Here is a 19,432-nt window from a genome sequence, read left to right on the forward strand (position 1 = left end):
AATTAAAATTGTAACTACTTTAAAATGCAGCTCTTGTTATTCTGTTTCAGTTTACAATAAATAAACTGCTGACTGTTTCTGGTCCTCTGGTAAAACTGATCCAGTGACAAACACAAGAACCATACTGACGAAAGACATAAAATTAAGACAGTTTATTTATTCATTTTTTAATCATTGTCTTTTTAAAAACTATATACACCCGCTTGAACGTTTCTCTAAATCTCCACTTATTCATTACCAGGATTTACATATCTACTGCACATACTGCTTGTTTTTCTGGTGCTTGTGCAGCTTACACTGCAAAATGCCTTGCTGCTAAGAACACGTTAATGGCAGCGTCTCACTTTTACAGACAAAATCTTCATGCAGAATTATTGCTTGCTAAGTTTGCCAGAATGTCTGAAACCTGATTAGCAAGAATATTTGTTTTAATACTTAGTGTTGTTGAGCATTAACCAACCAGGCTGAGAAAATGATACCTGCTAGAAGTAACACAGAGCATGTCTATCTTTTTTTTCTTTTTTTTTTTAACTCCTGTAAACAGTTACATGAAAACAGTTGGCCATATATCAGAAAACGTGTCAAGCATTCTGGCACAGATTTCAAAACGCAATCACTAAAATCTACTTTTTTTAAAGGTATTTTAGTAAACAGCCTCATCGTTGACGGTGAGCACGAACATTAACCGCACTGCTCGTACAAATGTGTACCTTACATGCAAGTCATGCATACACGTGCTCACACGCACACCGAAGTGTACGTAAATTCATAAGCTCCTTTTTTCTTTTGTTTAGCAGAAATCTCTTTGTCGAGAAAATTTAAGGAGACAAAGAGAACAAATGCAACACAATTAAGAAAAAAAGCTTGAAAACATACATGTTGGATGATACAAAATAAATATACAATTAAAAACGTACATAATATTTGCTACGGCAGGTCAGAATTAACTGTAGATTGATTGAAGATGCTGCTGCTGTGAAGGAGAAAGATGACTAGATGAGTCGTTTAGGTCAGCGGGTTCAGTCTTTGCTGCCGGAGTCGATCCTCTCCTGCCGCCGTGTCAAGATCTCCTGTAGCTCTGAGGTTCCACCGCTCTGCTGTAAAGGAAACATTGATCTCTCTTTAAATATCGTTTGATGCTGAAGATGTCAGATATACAGACTTGCATATATTTTACAAAAGCAGTAGCTTTAGGATTTGTTTTCTTCCAAATACAGTTCCAAAGTTCAATTTTAAATGAACTCAGACCCAGAGAACAGATAGGCATTCTAGGATGTTAGGGTTAGAAACGGTTTTTGTTGAGAACCAGCTCCCCGAAGTTCAGCTCCTTGGAATTGTTAGTCTGCTTTCCTATTGATCCCTCTTATTGGTTCCACTTGCACTCGTGCTACAATCAGTTGATTTCAGTTTGTGTGCTGGAGGAGGAAAATAGTGGCGCAGTCTACATGTACTTTTTAAATTGCACAGAAGGACAAGAGCACTTCATCCTGGACAGAAACAGCTGCATTATGCTGCTAACACAACTTTGGATCTTTGTGATTTGCAAGCACCTGCACAGACAGCATGCTAACGCTAAGCTAGCCAAGAACCCAGGGTGACATTACCTGAGTGAATGCCAACCCCAGCCCAGCAGCCAGATGCTGAACTTTAACAAGTAACAAGCAGATGATCAGTCAAGCTGCAGCTTCAGTTTCTACCTGCTCATGTTTCTAAAGTAGAATCACTGAGGTGTTTGCTTTGAAGTCTTTTTGTGCTTGTTTTCATCTTTGCTTTGTGCTGTCGACTGTTCATTTCAATGCATTGCTGTCTGAGGTCCTAAAGATCGCAATTCAATTCTTCATTCTCCTACAGACTCCTCTGATTTTTCTATTGTTTAAATTACAATATTTTCAGCAGATGATAAAACCTACAAATTTCAGACTAAACAGTTTAAAATAGGCTTTAACGTATTCGTAAAGCACTGCTTTCCATTTTTAATTTACATTTTTCTGCAGCATCTCACTGTGAATAAATACAGTGAAAGATCCAGTTGGTGGTTCAGGAATATACCACATTGCATTAGTGATCTTTTTCTCGAAGATGTAAAATATATATTTACATTTGTAATTTGAGGTTATTAATCTACTTTGTCATTTTTTTGTAACTTTTTTATGACACTTACGGAGAACATGTTAAACTGTCAAATTCTTTCTACTTAGTATGGTCTCCATCTCATCCACTTTTTATGGCTGTAAGTATATTATTTATAGAGCGTGAATCACTAAGAATCTGACACCTGACAACAGATTTTACATACATCTACTTGACTTAACGTGCTCAGATAATTACTGGAAGTTAAAATGTGGGCATTTTTCGTACAGTATCTAAAGGCTCGCAGATGTTCAGCAATCAAAACACATCTATCAAATGAAACAGCTGTGTAAGCAGTGTGCTGCTGAGGTGACTGACCTCTAGCTGTTCTTTCTGCACGGTGACCAGTGAGAAGACGCGACTGCCTTCATCTCCACAAACAGCCTTCAGTTCTTCTTTGTTCAGGGAAAACAGCTGAGCCCCAGTCAGGATCCCCAGGCAGTCAACAGTCCTGCAGAAAACAGTCACACAATTAAAAGACAGTATTTACTAAAACAACATTGCTTCCAAAAGAGAGCACACTGCTAAAAGACCATTTAAAAAAATGTACGCCATTATAACAAAGCATGACAGGAAAAGATACGTATCATCAATAATATTATTCACATTGTCATTTCCTGCACCTGGGTCATGTGACAGGCTCACTGAGACATGTTGCAGATTAGCTTTGTGCTAAATGCTAACTAGCCACGTATGCCAACGTGGTAACGCTTATATGGTTACAGACAAGGCAAACAGACACTGCCATAACACTCTGCATATATTTGTTCATACAATAAAGAAAACCTTTGATCACTCCTTTCTGACATTTCTGTCAGAACTTAAATAGATCGCTTTATTGCACCAGAGTACACCTGCAGGCTAACACCAGTTAAGCCACTAGAGGTCAGCAAAGACATGAAATTCAGCAAGTGATACTCAAGTTGCTGTCTAGGACATAATATTTATCAAATATAAGAAATACACATTAAAAAGACAGTAATTCATCTTTCTTTCAAATTATTTCTGTTCAAACCAACTGACTGATTCACTGTTTACTTGGAACAAGGATGCACAGAGCGAGAGGATGCAAATTCTTTGCAAAAAAGGCTCATACCACACCAAACATCTACTTAGCGAATTAGAAAATTTGTTATACACCCTATGTGGGGCCTAACAAATAATTTGGCCCAAAGGGCGTAAGATGTTTATCCCTGCTTTTAAGGCGTAGGGAGGTATTTTGATTTGGGGGATCAGTGAGTGTTGTGGGTAACTTACGATTTTGAGAAGCCTTTTGAATTGAGCCATGCAGTCACCTGCTCTGGCTTTGAGCTAGATTTGAGAGGCACTTGAACGCTCGCTGACGGCCGTTCCACGTGCAACTTCCTTGGGGGCTGCTTGTTATTGATTTTACTCAAAAGCTCCTCTATCACTGCAGCATGGAAAGATGATGGAGACAAAAGTCAGAGCAAGAACAGCTACTACTTAAAAAACAACATCAACAACAACAACGAACAGGGAAAAAAACATAACTGGAATTTCGGATTACTTTTTAACCCTTACTTTCACTCTTAGGTCTCTCCTTCTTGAAGCTATTTCCAGGGCTTCGAGACCCAGGAGAGGACGGGCTGTAACCTTGCTGCACACACAGAAACACAAACACAGGTCATGAGAAAGCAATCAAAGCCAGCATTATTCCAAAAAACTGGTTTGTCTTTTATCTCATTCTGCTTGACTCATTCTTGCCAAGTAGCCAAAAGCAAAGTATGTGTGGGAGGTTCTCACACATAGACGAGTGGCTGCTGCAGGGCATTTCTTTATGCAAGCAGCAGGTATCTATAAGAACACAGCGTAATGCTGTGAGCGTCTTATATGTTGAAAGCGCAGACATTTTGTACACAGGGCTTCACAAACCTATCGCCAATCTGCAGATAATTTAATTTTACCTCCAAGTATATATGATGGTGTTTATGAAACTTTTCTTATTCACGAGACCACTTTATTACGGCTCTATGATGAAACGATATCTTGACTTTAATCCCTGAAGTATCATCCTGTGAAAGAAAACCATATCCAACTAGTGATAAAGAAACCTTGAACTTTCTCGTAAGCTTATAGGAATGATTAGTTATTGTCTTCCTGGAATCTATCACAACACTTTATAGACAATACATCTGGGCTTTTCCAGAGGTGGGAAGTAACAAAGTACAAATACTTACAACGTTTTATTTTTATTCTTAAATTTTTTTATTTTATTTTTTTTTACACAAATATCTTTAGTTTCTACTCCTTATATTTTCAAAACAGGCTCATTAATTTTGGTTCAGCTGTATCATCTGTAGAATTTATACTTGGAGTTTAAAGTGGGCCGAAGTGAGTGTAGGTGTTGTGGCCTTGGTACTTCAGCATCATGCTAGCTACAGAACAGCAGTGAGCATAAAGGAAGTAATGCTTTTTTTAAAGGTAGGCAATTTCAAATTCAGTGTTTCTATCAGCTCAACAAACATCAGCAAACACACACACATATATATGTATATATATATATATGTATATATATACATATACATACATATATATGTATATATATATGTATATATACATATATATGTATATATATACATATACATACATATATATGTATATATATATATGTATATACATATATATATATATATATATATATATATATATATATATATATATATATATATATATATATATACACATATATATATATATATACACATATATATATGTATATATATATATATATATATATATATACACATATATATATGTATATATATATATATATATATATATATATATATATATACACATATATATATATATATATATATATATATATATATATATATATATATATACATATATATATATATATACATATATATATATATATATACATATATATATATATATATATATAAATTCAGTTAACTTTGCATAAAAACAGATAGCCTGTATTTTTTCCTTTAACTTGAATAAAGAAGTTGATTTAGTTCTTCAACTTTTATCAGAATATTTTTAACACAAGTATCTATACTTCTACTTAAGTACGGAATGTCTGTACTTTTGCCTCCTCTTGTCTATGAAGTGAAGATAAGATTACAGCTAAAGTGACGTGGCTCTGTACAGTGTAAACAAAGGTGAAGAAAAAAATGAAAAATATTATTTGTCCTGTGGCTGCATTAAATTCTTTTATTATTGTTACTAAACAATTTGGTATCTTAACCAAGGCTTGAGAAAGGAAAAGAAAAGATCTAATTCCATGCAGCACAAGCACTTATATGATCTTCTTTTATTACAAACACTGTTTTTCCATGGCAAAGTCTGGCACTGCCCAAAATGCAGCCTGACTACTGAGAGCTCAGTCAGAAACCCTAATGCTGCAAGCAGAGCTGAGAAACAGGCTGCAGAGGCATGTGAGAAGTCACTCAATGTGGCTATATTATATTACACACTAGTTTAGACACAGAAGAATATCAAACAAAATAACGTCTAAACATCTAAGATGCATGGGATTTAAAGGATAAAATAAGATGTAGCCAATCCAGCTCATGATACTTCACAATTCCCAGGTAAATTGTAGGTAATGCATGAAGAACATAAAGAGAGTTACAAGTTTTGTTGCAACAAACTAATTAAAATTCACTGAGAAGTCAATAGAGTCACATCCAGGACAAATTAATTACTAAAACCTGACCAGCATTTTAGGAATAGCAGAGATTCTTATGAAAATAGAAAAGTGCTTGTAAAACAACCCCTGTGACCTTGAACTTGAGTACAGTTTGGTTAAAGACCCATCAGGTGATCACTGTGTTTCACTGCATTCTCAGTAATACTCTAGCAGGAATAGCAATTCTCGCGAATTGTGGCGGGACGGATTCATGCCTCATCGTTGCCATTGCATGAGCTCATCGACTCTTGGGCACGATGAACTAACAAGTCACATTTGTTTCATGACATGAGATGCCAGTGGTAACAGCTATGTTTTTCACAAATTACTATCAATCTAATCTATCTGTTATCACGAATGCTTTATAGCAGTCAGATGGACTTTGGAACTGTGGTGTCATGACTGGGAAGGATCTTAAACTTTGGGTAAACAATAAAGTCTAAACAGTCAAAAGTGTGTGTTTTATTAGTTTTCAAATAAAACCAAAAAAGAAGGTGTTGGTCACCTGGTAGGAGTAGGGGACCTCTGGCTCTTCTATGGTCACAACATCCAGGATGTTATATGGGACATAGCCGGCCTGCCCGCTGCGGTTCCGTAGTTTCCACCACTGTTTTTCATCCTCTAACACCTGCAAAAGACAGTTCATGCATTACTCCACTGTACTGGAAATGTTGACAGATGCATGACCTGTGCACAGCTGAAATTGGTTTGCTACCATTTGTGTTTTAGCACCATATGACGGGTTTACAGGTAACACACTCCCATTCAGCAGTTAAAATGTCCAAATTAATGAGTAAAACTATCAAATTGGTTGAAATTACAAACGTCAAATGACGGATAAAAGAATATGTCATTACAACCTCGAGGACTTCATCCTGCAGCACTGACAGCTCGTTGGCATTCCGCGCGACAAAGCTGTAGCGAATTTTGGCATATTTGGGGGCCTGGGGGATCCCATTGTAGGACCTGTGGAGACACATAGTGTCAAAGTGTTATATTTTGTGATATCTCATGTGGAAAAACACAAAAAAATGTAAGTGAAGGACTTCATTACTTACCCATTTAAGGGGCTTGAGGGATGAGGCCTGTAATACTGAAAAAGAACCAAAAATAAATAAACATTTACAGATACTGCCATTTATTTTTTCCACAGATAGTGAAAATTTAATAAAAGCCTTACATCCTCAGGTTTGTGTTTACTGTAAGCTGGGCTTGCGGGGGAAGCTAAGGGGGCAGAGGGTCCTTCCGTTTCCCACGGGGATGTCAAGAAAAGCTCCGCCGGCGGCTCCCAGCCATTTCGAAACTTTGGGTAATAAGGAGGAGCGCACTGATCCCTCGGCCACTCGGCTCTGCGGGAAGACGAATGAAGGGATGTTCAAAAAAATTGCACTTGAGCTACTCTACTGTGGAGGCAGAGCTAGCAGTACCAGTGCGGATGCTGAACAGGTCATGCTGTTCATGGGGAAACTGCCATAATGTTTAGGGAGTGCTAAACTTCCTCATCCATCCAAATCTATGAAATCAGATTTCCCCACACAACTAAAAATGATCACAATCTACTCAGGTTTCAAAAGATTTTTAAGTGGTTTTGTGTCTTACAAATGCTAATTAAGACAGGGGATATATCATTAGAAGAAAATACAGACTTTCATCTGAAAATGCTTACAGTATGTTGAAGGTAACCGTAACACTGTAGATTTATAAATATGTTTAAAATTAAGAATAAAATGTTATGTCTTTTTTTGATGTTCTGATGTAAAAGCTGACTGTAAACATGAAAACTGACAGCTTTACTCGCATAATTTTAACTAGCTTACTATGACGTCTCATAATGATTAGACATTAGGCCCATCGTACATGAACCTCTTAACTATTTTACAAAAAAACAAATACAAATTCCTTGCAGTTCTGCATGCTTCTGCGATTGAGGCAAATATGTAAGTACCTGCACCTGTTACTGTATGTCATGCTTGTGCCATGAAACACATTTGACGCTGGGACAGATAATTTAGAATTACATTTACTAGATTTAGATTTAGAATTAGGACACAATAACACATACATGCATTCATAAGCCAGCTTTGGCTTCATTTAGTTTCAGTCTCTGCAGATTAGTTCAACTTTTAATTGTCATCCCGATATATCAAATTAAACACCACTGCTATAGTAAAACATCCTAAAACAACACTTTACAGCCCTGTTTAGCTTTGCTGCTTCTTTAATTGCAACTGGAAAACGCAGTTCAGCATTTTACACAGGATCAAATGGTCACCCCCACCCCCCCCGCAGGGCAAGATTGCGACAAAAGAGATCCATGTCACAAGCACAGATGCATCATCTGAGTGTTTGTATCCATCACAACACTGCAAATCTACCTGGGTCTGGTCCAACCTTCCCCAAGCAGTTCAAAGATGGTCATTTCTTTTGGGGTGAGGTGTCCCCGCAGGAAGTCAACAGCATCTTTACACAGGTGAGGAGACATGATTGACCGCGGCAGCTCAGGACCTCCACAGCTCTGCAGCACCTGTAGATGCACCAAGTGTTTACAGCTGGCATAGCATTCACCATACAGAAGCTTTACGGTGTATTACCTGTAAAGGTATCACTTAGAGCTCTTTTTACATTTTTTTAAACGGTTATGCAAACATGGTATTTGAGTATTGAATTCAGCAAGTAAACGTTTTCCGTTTTCACTTTATTGCACAAATAAAAGTATTTAAAGAGGAAAAAAAGAATTTTAAATTGTCCGAAATACTGAGCTGCTCGGAATATTTTGAGCTTCCGTATTTTGAGACCGTCCTTGGGGGACAACTAGCGGTCAAGGAGGCGTACTGTATGAGGCGTTTTCTTTATCTCAGCTGCATAAAACCAATGCATTCAAAGATTACTGCGCCATATAAACAGAGTCTGGTCACAGTTTTGCGCTTCCATCCAGCAGTATCGAAGGCGTGGCAGAAGACTCTGGTTTAGAAAACCAACATTATGTAAGTGCGGCTGCACCTGTATTATATCTGAAAACCACGTTGCTCCAGTCTGGTGAGAGTTTAGTGGGTGTGTTACAAAGCTAAAAAGTGGAATGCCTGATGGCAAAAATGCTGAGCTGCTCTCATCTGTGAACTGAAAGAGGCCTAATGTGTTCCCATCAGATATGCCTGTGGGCTGAGCTCAGTCAACACTAAGGCATCAGATGGCATGGAAAACTAACAGTAACACGCATGCATACAGTATATTGTTGACTTTTAGGATAATCCACTTATGTGAGATCAGAAAAACTCTTACCAGCTCCAGAGGGCCAAAGAGGAAGTGAACCAGCTCAGATGCATTTGGGTTCTGTATGTGTTTCTTCAGTTTGGCCTGCAGGGAGCGCAATGACAGACACACAGCAATGAGGCAATGAAGAGACAACATCTAATGAATGAGGGAGGCTAGGTGCTTTGATATCTCACCAAGAGGTTGAAGGCCAGTTTCAGTTTCTGCAGGCTATCAATGAACTCTGCTTCAGAGGGGGGCTTGGCTCGCAGGGTCAGCATGCCCTCTGCAAAGAACCAATGCAACAATGACCACACACAGACTCCAGAGTTACCCACTGGCCACACAGACGCAATACAGATGGGACACAGATTTCACTTTCTGGCCAGAGGTCAAAGTCATAAACCTGAATGCTCATCTAGACAGAAGCTTATGGCTTTCGTTTCCAGTGAAATAAAAGACAGCGACACAGAAATGGTAGTTAGCAGATAGCGTCATTCAGCTTTATAGATACAAGTCACCTTTGGCCAGAGAGTGCGAGAGAACGTGGTGTTTCTCAACATGAGCTCAATAATTCATAGTTATGAGAGTTTCAGAATGACATTTCACTGATATTTCTTACCCAGATTAAGTGACAGTAGATAAGACACTGACCCCAAAGTTGAGAAACAAATTCTCAAAACAGAGAATTCGTTACTTCCAGCACACTTGACCACACTTTAGCCGCACATCGTTATTACCAGACGATGTGGATAAACTCACTGCTTGTGCGTTTGTCTCCTGATCCCACACAAGGACAGTGTCGCATGTAATATGCACGTTACGCTTAACTGCACACGCGTGTTGACATAAAACATCACATCAGCGCCAGTGTTGGGCAGTAAAACATTACTCAGCAACATTTACAGTAATATTATTACTTTGTGCAACAATCACAGGAGGCGACTGCTTTGACGTCACACACCACCGCTTCCAAGAAAGATCAAACTGAATATCGGTTTGTTTTGGTTTGCCGTCATTTTAAAGTGGATGAATGCAATAATATTACTCCAGGTATAAGAGTTGCATAATGAGAATTGTATTACTTAAAAGAAGCCCAAAGTGGCCACTACCACAACACATACTTCAGTGGAGCAGAGTCCTTGGCCACAGGACACAAAGAGACACAAACATGGCAACGTGAGCAATATGAACATATTGTCACTGCATTTGTGCCACCAGATGAGAAGAAAGGGAGACAGACCTGCTGGTCCTTTCTTCTTATTCTTCTTACTCTTGTTGCGCTGGTTGAGCTGAGCAAAGGCCTCTGCTGCCTTCTGCAGCCGTGCCACAAAGATCTCTATGTCATCCAGGGCACAGTTGAGGATTTGCTGAGGGGGACAAATGCTCAGGTTTAGGTTTTGAAGAATGTAGCTACATGAGACGTGAAAGGAGCAGCGTAGCATATTAGCAGGTGTCCCTGTGGATAAAGAAAGGCACTCACCACATCCTTCTCAATGCGCTGGGCCAGCTTTTCATGTGACTCTGAGTCACTTTGCCTGAAAGCTCGTCTGTCTACAAAGACAAAAAGAGAAAAAAAATCATCAAATCGACCACTGAATAAAACATTTAGAATAAAAAGTGAGATGTAGATGTGCAGCGTGTGAAATCTCACCCTGTGTGTCCACGGCTGCCACTCGTCCCTTGCGGCAGGTGGTGGGCCCTTAGGGCCGACGGGGGGAGGATAGTCTCTCTGTGACGCTTCATTTTTTCCTGGTTCACCCTTAACGAGGAGCCATGAAGACAAGTTAGTTCGCAGCTAGTTACCTTCTCAAATGTGTCTTTGACTGCATGAGTTTACATATATTAGTACTAATCTCACTTCAGAGTCTGAGGCCTCATATTCTTCCCGTGCTTGACGTCTCCAATGGCACTGTCAATGTCTGCATGAACCATCTCAGCCTGAAGAAAGTGAGGTAGAGACACAAAAGTCAACATTAATATTAAAATATTCCCATTTAGTAGGTTCACTATAAGCCATAGAAAAGAAAGAAAAAAAAGTTATTTCAGTGAGAGTGTGAAAAGGGTTAAACAATAGGACAAAGATAAACTTATTTGTCCAACTCACGTGGTTTAAAGTTTTACAGCACACTGAATTCACCTCTCTAAAGCATGTTAACACCTGCAAACTTTAATTCTCAAATCTGAAATATATCCAGATGTTAAGACGTGAAAGCTGTTGGCTCTAGACATTTTTAACAACAGTATATCTGGTTTGTGTTGTTGGTTATGGTGATTTCTGTTTTTCTCAAACACAATCCTCATGTGATAAAGCAAAGGTCACTCTAGTAAATCTTTATGACCCAGCGCTTTCTTGTCTAGTCTTAGCCAGGGCTAAAAGATCCAGCATTCTAATAAAACACATTTTTGACATTTAAACCAACAAAGAAGTCATTTTCCCCCTTAAATGGCCTGAAATAACAGTTAATCAAGTAAGGTAACACAGAAATACTGCCTTTACTCTAACATGGAACATTGGTCCTTATATTCAAAATCAATCCCCAAAGTCTCATTCGGAGCCAGGAAACAACGCTGACTAGTGGTGATTCTGAACTACACAGACATAATGTTATCACAGTGAGTCAATAGACTTCCAGCTTCCTTCATACAAATATACTGGCTGCAAAGACAATAGTGCTGAAATCTGACCTGTAGTGCTCTCGTATCAGCAGCTAGGTTTTCTTAATGATATAAAACACAAAGCCATCCATCATGCAAAGACAATATAATAATGTGGTGTATTCAAACAGAAACTCACGTCCACTTCGTCGCAGTGGAAAAAGTGGATGTCCGGTTTGTACTGGTCCTTGTCCTGACACACGAGCAGCACCACGGAGGGGTAACGGGTCTGATTCAGCACCGTCTGACACATGTGGATGGTTGGAAGAGGGAAGTTCTCCAACTCTTCCTGTAGCAGAACAACAAAAAGATAAGAAAGAGGTGGAAACAGGGAAAGAGCGAGACACATAGCCTTCTAAATGACTTGTATGAGACAAAAGGCATAATTACAGGACTCTATTGTAGCATTACAACTGAAAACATAGTAGATACAGCAAGTCTGACTGTGTTCAGGACTAATGAACACAATGCAACGAGATTATTAATGTTATTCATTTCCCCTGCTTGTCATCTAATGCTATTGGAACACAGAAATGTCGGTATTTCATGTTGAAATAGTGTTCTGAGGTATAAACAGATGTTTGGAGCCACACCTGCGTATCACAGTCCAACAGTCTGACTGACTTGTCTGTGACCTGGAGGAGCATCTCCTGGGTCCAGATTTTGTCTTTTGAGTCCAGAAGAATCAGTTTCTTGATTGCATCGTCCACTGTGGCAATGGACTCTGTCTTGTCCATAACAAATGTGGAGAGATGCTGCAGAGAAAACAGTTGTTGGTGACTTAGTGTGTTAGTGGAAGTCAACTAAAAATAGCACCTGTACTTGAAGCTGTGCTCAAGAAAGTGGTTAGTCATAATTTGCAATATACTTGATCTACTTTTCAAATATAAGGAAGGAAGCTTGTGACATTTGGGATATGCTTGGGCTTGTGCCAAGAGTTAAACCCTATATCAGATTACAGCTTTAGGACTGAAATAGAAAGAAACAAATAGAAAATTCTGCCTCCAAGCAGCTCAAAAGTTTCCTAATTAACACATTATATGTTATTTTTAATCTCTCATCAAGAAAAGAAGCATGTGCCAAGTATTCGTTTCTTGGCTGGGAGTAGCAGGCTGTTCACTATTGACCGATGACACAATGACACACAATGACACACAATGACAAAACTCCTGGAAGTACAGCGAGCAGCCAAGAAACAGTCTGGCACCACAGTGTTTATTTTTACACTTTTTTTTATGATTAAGAATAGCATAACTTGTTAATTAGTTAACCAGGGGAGCCACCTCCCTGTCTTCAGTCTTTAAGCTAACCTGAGGTGACTCCATAGAGAACACAGAGCCACAATCAATCTTCTTATCTAACTCTCAGCAAGAAAACAAATAAAAATGTTCCCTCATTCCTTTAACTATACTCTCTTGCTAAATAAATGCTTCATTTACTGTGTTTAGCTGAGTGAGTTACTGTTTATCTGATCAAAACTGAACTACTGCTACTAAGTGGCTGCTGGCACCAGGATTGCTATCTTCTGTATCATTACTCACCCATGCGTGATAATGAGGGAGGCATTTAGAAGAAATCCTATTAACATGGACACAGGACATAGTTCAAAAACATGCCTGACCCAAAGCACGTCTCTGACTCAGTCGTTCCAACATTAGCTCATTACCGCTGCGATCAAAGGCCCGACTGTTTTATTATAACAAAGTTCCAGTAAGTGAAATGTAATCAGAAGATGAACCTGTGTGTCAGCTTTTATCTCCGGGCAAAAGAACAATATGCCATAACCTTCATAGTGTCGTTATCTTGCTTTGCAAATGAGGTTACGTGACAAGCATTTTAAATCTATAAGTTAACAGCATTATATGAGATAACGTAAAAAAAAAAAAAAGTGACAGTAACGCCCTGAATTATCAAGACACTGAATATTACTTCTTCGTTAAACATAATGTAAACACAGACATATCCAGTAACATACTACTATATTATACTGTAGTCTAAAAAAAGTTTTAAAAATTGGTATAAAGACCAATATAAAGAGCAATGACGAAAAACACTGTATATATGAATAGAGCCATTTCATAAACACTGAAAATCATTTTACATTAATGACCTCTAAAATCCTCATGAGCTAAATAAGAAGTTAAAGTGTGTTAAAATAAGTCTAACACTGAATCTGTGAGTCTACGCTGCTCGCTTTAATTTTAAATCATAATGAGATATGAAAATCAATGAAATAATGATCATTTTACCTCAACGTGGTACTGCGACGTCTCCTGCATGATAAAATTGGAGTTGGAGTATTTTTTCCTCTGCTCTGTTGATAAAAACAAAAAATAAATTTACATTTCAGACAGTAAAAACCTCCTCGGTGCTGCCTGCGATCCTGCTGTATATATGTACACCTGTATAAACAACACTGATCTAAACTCACAGGTCGAACCTTTTAGCGGAGTGAACAGCTGAAAGCATTAAAGCTGAAAACAGCAGGAGGGCAATAAGGAAGTGACAAAGACTCTGCTCCTTTTATTTTTTCCATGAGGTCAACTGCTAATCCCAATGTTAACTACACTGTTCAGATATATTGCACGCTTACTAAAATAAAGTTTTCATCCTTATGATTTTCTACTATATTTTAAGACAAAGGAATAGATCTGCAGCTGCTCGCTGCCTGAGGGCAAGTGACACGAGATCAGAGCTATGTGAGAAATTCATAATTAAGTGTGAAATCAGAGGATACTTGAGTATTAATTTACTGTGCTGCATATTAAAATTTTTTGGCCAAGCTGGGATTAAATCTTCGTCAGATCCAGAGCACCGTTCATAGGCACAGATTTACTGGAGGGTCAAAGATCAGTGACAGCGTCACACTTCCTCAACTTTACCTTTCAGCTGGTTAAAAGCTGTAAAAATCAGACTGAAGTACAGTTTCCACACCTTAAAGTTCTGTAGCAGTGAGATGGCTGAAACGATTATCGCTACAACTGGAGAACTATTCCTGAAGACTTAAACTTAAAGAAATGATAGCAAATTATAACTTAATAGCTTAAGACTTTTTCACACTGCTGCAATAGGAATAACTGCATACCATAGAGTAAGGAAAAAGGTCACGTTCAGGCTTGTTTTAAGACACAGCTGTATCAATGTGTGATAAGCCTTTACAAATACTTGAAACTAAATCTAAACCCACCATTAATGCTTCCTTATTCACAAGAAAGTCAAATTTCTGCACTGTAGAATTAAAGATTACAGATTAGGAAGATCTAAGTTTCATCTACACATCCGGCCCATTTCTCACAAAATTGTTTTCATACATACGAATGACTTCCAAGCAAAAACTATTTGACATAATAAGCTCAGTAAAGCTCAATAAACACGACGAGAGCTGCCGATTAGGGTGCACTACATTACACATTTTGATAATGTCATTTTTAGAAAATGTAATGATAAAAACATAAATCACAGCAACTTTAAAAAAAACATTGAACCTTTTCAAAGCCTAGGGTCAACATGCAGTGACCCATATCAAATGTCAGATGCACAAAAACACTGAAACTCGTGTCACCATTGTGTCAGTGCGATGCATGTGCTGCGTGCGCTGCGTGTGCTGTTGGCTCAAGGTTTTCTTTTTGAACAGGCTGATTACAAATGAGTGTGCCACTGTGCTCATTGACCTATTTACCAGTTGAATAGTCTGCAGGTAACAATTACGGTTAAATGAGAGCATGCCTCTATCAACTCCATTGCCAGATATCAACTCGCTCTGTGTCTCCAGTCCCCTACCCAACAAAATCAACACGCTGATGTCACGCAGATTTTCTATTCGTACAGACATGCTTCTGTTCATGTGCTTTACAGCAACACAAAGCCACTCTGTTTGCCTAGCACTTACCAAAATGTGCAATAATGCTTTAAATGACATTCTATTATTTGATATTCCAATTCATTGTGGTAATGAACATGCTTCCTAGAGTCCTACATGTTTGCCTGTGATGAAACAAGGCCTCTAAAGGGGACAATTTTAGAGCCAGCGCAACCGCTGCCCAAATAATGCAAGCATTTCTCTTTCCTCTTCCAGCCATTTCCTCTCTGCTTGGCTCCTCACAGGTGAAACACAAGCGTCAGGTGTCGATCTGAAAGACGAGCTCCCCCTATGTCTTATTAATGACTGACATCTATGCCAGTCAATTCACAGTGCCACAGTGCAACGGCAGCTTGCAATAAGAGCCACTTAGCAGGCAGATGGGCAGATCCTCAGAGGTCTGACGAGTCAATGACCAGTGATAAACATGGCTCCCTGGCAGATTATCAAACCAATACATGACCCAGGTCAATCGGACAATCCTATACTGGGAAACTATTAAACATATTTAACGGGATTCAATCCAAAACCAACAAAACTGCTGATTTTCAGTGTAGCAGAGAAAGAATTTTGAATCAGTTTGACTAATAATGACACATTGCATCATCACAATTATATATCTAGTCAATCACCAACACCTTGTTGGCAAAACTTCGTGATTTCTTTCTAACTGTGCCACCACCCTTTAGATATGGAAGTTTCCAGCTGCGTCAACAAAGACTTGACCATATGTTGCCAGCAAGGACCACATCAACACATCTCACAGCCTGACACCACCGACCGAAAGAAGAGACACTAAATGCAGTGGATCTATCGCAGAGATTCAACTGAAATACAAAACAACACAGACATTCAAGAAAAGCAACAGAGCAGGAAAATATCAATTTGAACCTGTTGATTTAGTCCCACCCCAAGAAAAAGTTTACCTGACAGAGACATGATCCTCAACCGAAAACTACCCGAGAAACTTATTATAGCTGCCAGGTGATTTTCAAGTCCGCAGCTGATGAGTCCTAAGTGGCGTCTTTCTGCTTTACCCCAAAGCTGCTGCTGCTGCTGCTGCTGATAACAGATCAAGTGGGAGAACCTGTGCATCATTTGCATTAGTTTTTCTGCTGGACTGCACTGTGTGAATGGTAGGGTGGTTTGCATATGGGAGATTGTTATAATTTAACTAATGTACGTGTGTTTATTCAGCATAGTGTGAACAACCATCCTACACTGACCTCCCAAATATCTAGCACTGTCATGGTTGGTGTTCAGTATTTTCCACTGTTGCCTCTTGGGGTTAAAAAGGATGGGCACGTGGCTGTCACCCTGCAGTGAGACGGTAGTGGTGACCATCTGCCAAACAACGCAAGCTCATCACACGTACGGTGGGATACTTCACAAAGATCGTTAGAGTGAGAGTATCCTGTGGATATTTGGATGATTTACGGTTCCAATATGTCACACAGACAACGAGGTGCACAGTCAGAAGTTTTGGGAACATCTTGCATCCCTACAATAACGTCATCTGCCATTTCAGGCGATTCTAAATTTGGCCATGCAGGAAAGTGGGTTGTTCTGCTGTACCTTGGTTTAGGTTTCTATTTGTGCCTACTCTGTTATGAAATGTTTCTCTATGTTGACAGTGTGGAAGGAGGTGTTGGCAGGAACCAGTGAACTAATGTCTGAGGCAACGAGGGAAGGACCAGAGTCCTGAGTCCGCCTTTTCCTTTTCACTTTTCAATGTGCCCTTTATTCACCTGCAAGACATGGGCACCTCACCCTGTTCCAACCACACGTTAAAAACAGCCACACCCTGCAGTGTAACAGCGAATTTCAGTCACACACGCCCTAAGTCAAGCATGCAACAGCTAAAATAAAACGTCACATCATGCCAGTACTGGATTACTGAGTTTAATAGCACTTACTACCGATTGGTAATGCAGCCCAACAATGCAAATGGGACACTAAAATAACAAGCATATCCCTGAATTCAAAGAATGTGACTAAGTGCAGATACATACACACTGGCATTAATGCCAGCCTGCAGTGCAGGCCTGGCACAGAGCTGGAAACTCAAGTTCCCTTCAGGAGCCCAACTTCCCTGCCATGATCGTCAGTGTCTAACATAAGTGTCAGCACGGCGAGGATGGCGGGCCCCCTCTTATCAGTATGTGTGTGTGTGCCCTGGGGAGAGGGCTGTGACAGTCCAGTGAGGCTATACACCTGCGGCAACATGCCACAGAGTGAGTTTCCGGACACAGTCATTTGCATAGCAAATGGAAAATTGTTGTGATTTGTGTCAGTAACAGTGCTAATCCACACAGATTGACTACGAACAGTTTGGAAAGGTATCTAATTAAGAAAGTTACATATTCCACTCATGATTTTGTTGACACTAAAGCTGTAAATCCTTTGTCACAAATCTATAGTTTCATTTTTAAGTAAACCAAGCAATGCGAAAATAAAGTATAGAGCACTTGCTGGGATCTATTTTCAGCAACAGATTCTTACAAGCAAGTAAGCAAATTCTCAATACTCTTAAATGACAAGCTGTAAACTGTAGCTAGTCTGCTGTGAGTCATGCCGCAGAAATAAGGGCATGTCGCAACAAAGTTCTGGAAACAAGCGAACAACAAAATGATCTTTCAGGAACAAACAGTGCAACACCTCAACCTACTTCCATGAAGCGACTTACCATAGAGGGCCTTGGCGCTGAGCTTGCTGTCCGATCTGGCCACTCCACTGAAATGACAAGAAGAAGGTACAGGGTTACGCAGCATGCCCTTCATCTTCTGACCCGAACCTCAGGATAGTTAAGTGTCACAACCCCTTTTGCATGCACAGAAAAAAAATACGAGTGATATACAGAGAGGAGACTGGCCAGCACTGGATGAGATTAGCCTGAGATTCTGAGCATATGGATCAGGGAGAGGGAGAGAGGGAGAGTGGAAAAGGGAGGGGGGGGTGTAGGGCACAGAGGAAGGCTGGAGCCAGAGACCCAGGCAAAACAAACAATTTTCAACAGAGCGGCTCTGTACCCAAAGTCCCTGACCCACACCACCTTCCACATACTGGGTTAGTGATTTTCTCTTGCCTGTGTGACAGTAACCCAGCAGCATTAGCTAACACACTGAAAGGTAAACATCCAGAGGGGAAGCAGCAGGAATGTGACACTCACTTGGCTTGCTTCAGCGGAGATCCCTGGTGATTCATGATTTAAGGCATCTACCTGAATGAAGAAAAGGACAGACAGAGTGAGAGAAGAGAAGGAGGAGAAGGGAAAATATTTTACCCTACAATAAGCATGTGTCATGTCTTAAAAGCAGCTCAGACATTTTTCCAAGCAGAGATTTCCCTTTTCCTCGCATTCCACTTTGAGCTCATTTATAATCCAAAGGTTATAGGCTCATAAATCTATATAACTACATTATCAAGGTTGCAGATCCAGTATGCAAAGCGTACTCTGCTGCACACTCTGTTTTTTCACTGTAGAGAGCCAGGTGTTGGGCCTGTACTGCTGGGAGTCTGGGGGCTGATCTGGGACAATGGCAGACAGCAGGCTGACGTGCTCTGTGTAATTAGATCCACCGTGTTGACGACTACATCTGCATAGCTGCAATTAATTAACTCGGTTGGTTTTTACATCCACATTGATAATTGTCAGAGTCCCGAAGGACGCAGCGTGTAACAGAGTACTGCATCTAAATCTGAGAGATCAGCAGGAGCAGAAAATGAGCGAAAACAACTGTCACACACCTTTCAGCCTGGAGACTTTAACCTGTCTATCAAGCCATCAACAAGGTTATATAATGTGAGCCACAACAAACACTGTGATTGAACCAGTGACTGTACAGGTGACTTTTTTA

The 19,432-nt window shown here is 39.6% G+C and overlaps 1 protein-coding gene across 1 annotated transcript; it reads right to left on the minus strand.

The window, feature by feature from the left end:
- Positions 1–137: 137 nt before the first annotated feature.
- eps8l2 (EPS8 signaling adaptor L2) lies at positions 138–18,704 on the minus strand. The gene is given in 20 exon segments (XM_025908794.1): positions 138–1,097; positions 2,449–2,581; positions 3,388–3,541; positions 3,673–3,748; positions 6,315–6,437; positions 6,670–6,775; positions 6,868–6,902; positions 6,990–7,158; positions 8,185–8,333; positions 9,089–9,163; positions 9,256–9,344; positions 10,302–10,428; positions 10,542–10,612; positions 10,713–10,723; positions 10,725–10,820; positions 10,920–10,999; positions 11,856–12,005; positions 12,310–12,471; positions 13,966–14,030; positions 18,262–18,704. Coding segments are annotated over 20 exon segments (2,043 nt in total). The 5' UTR covers positions 18,356–18,704; the 3' UTR covers positions 138–1,019.
- Between the last annotated feature and the right edge of the window lie 728 nt (positions 18,705–19,432).

This window comes from Oreochromis niloticus, linkage group LG7 (genome assembly GCF_001858045.2).
Source record: "Oreochromis niloticus isolate F11D_XX linkage group LG7, O_niloticus_UMD_NMBU, whole genome shotgun sequence".
Taxonomy (NCBI): domain Eukaryota; kingdom Metazoa; phylum Chordata; class Actinopteri; order Cichliformes; family Cichlidae; genus Oreochromis; species Oreochromis niloticus.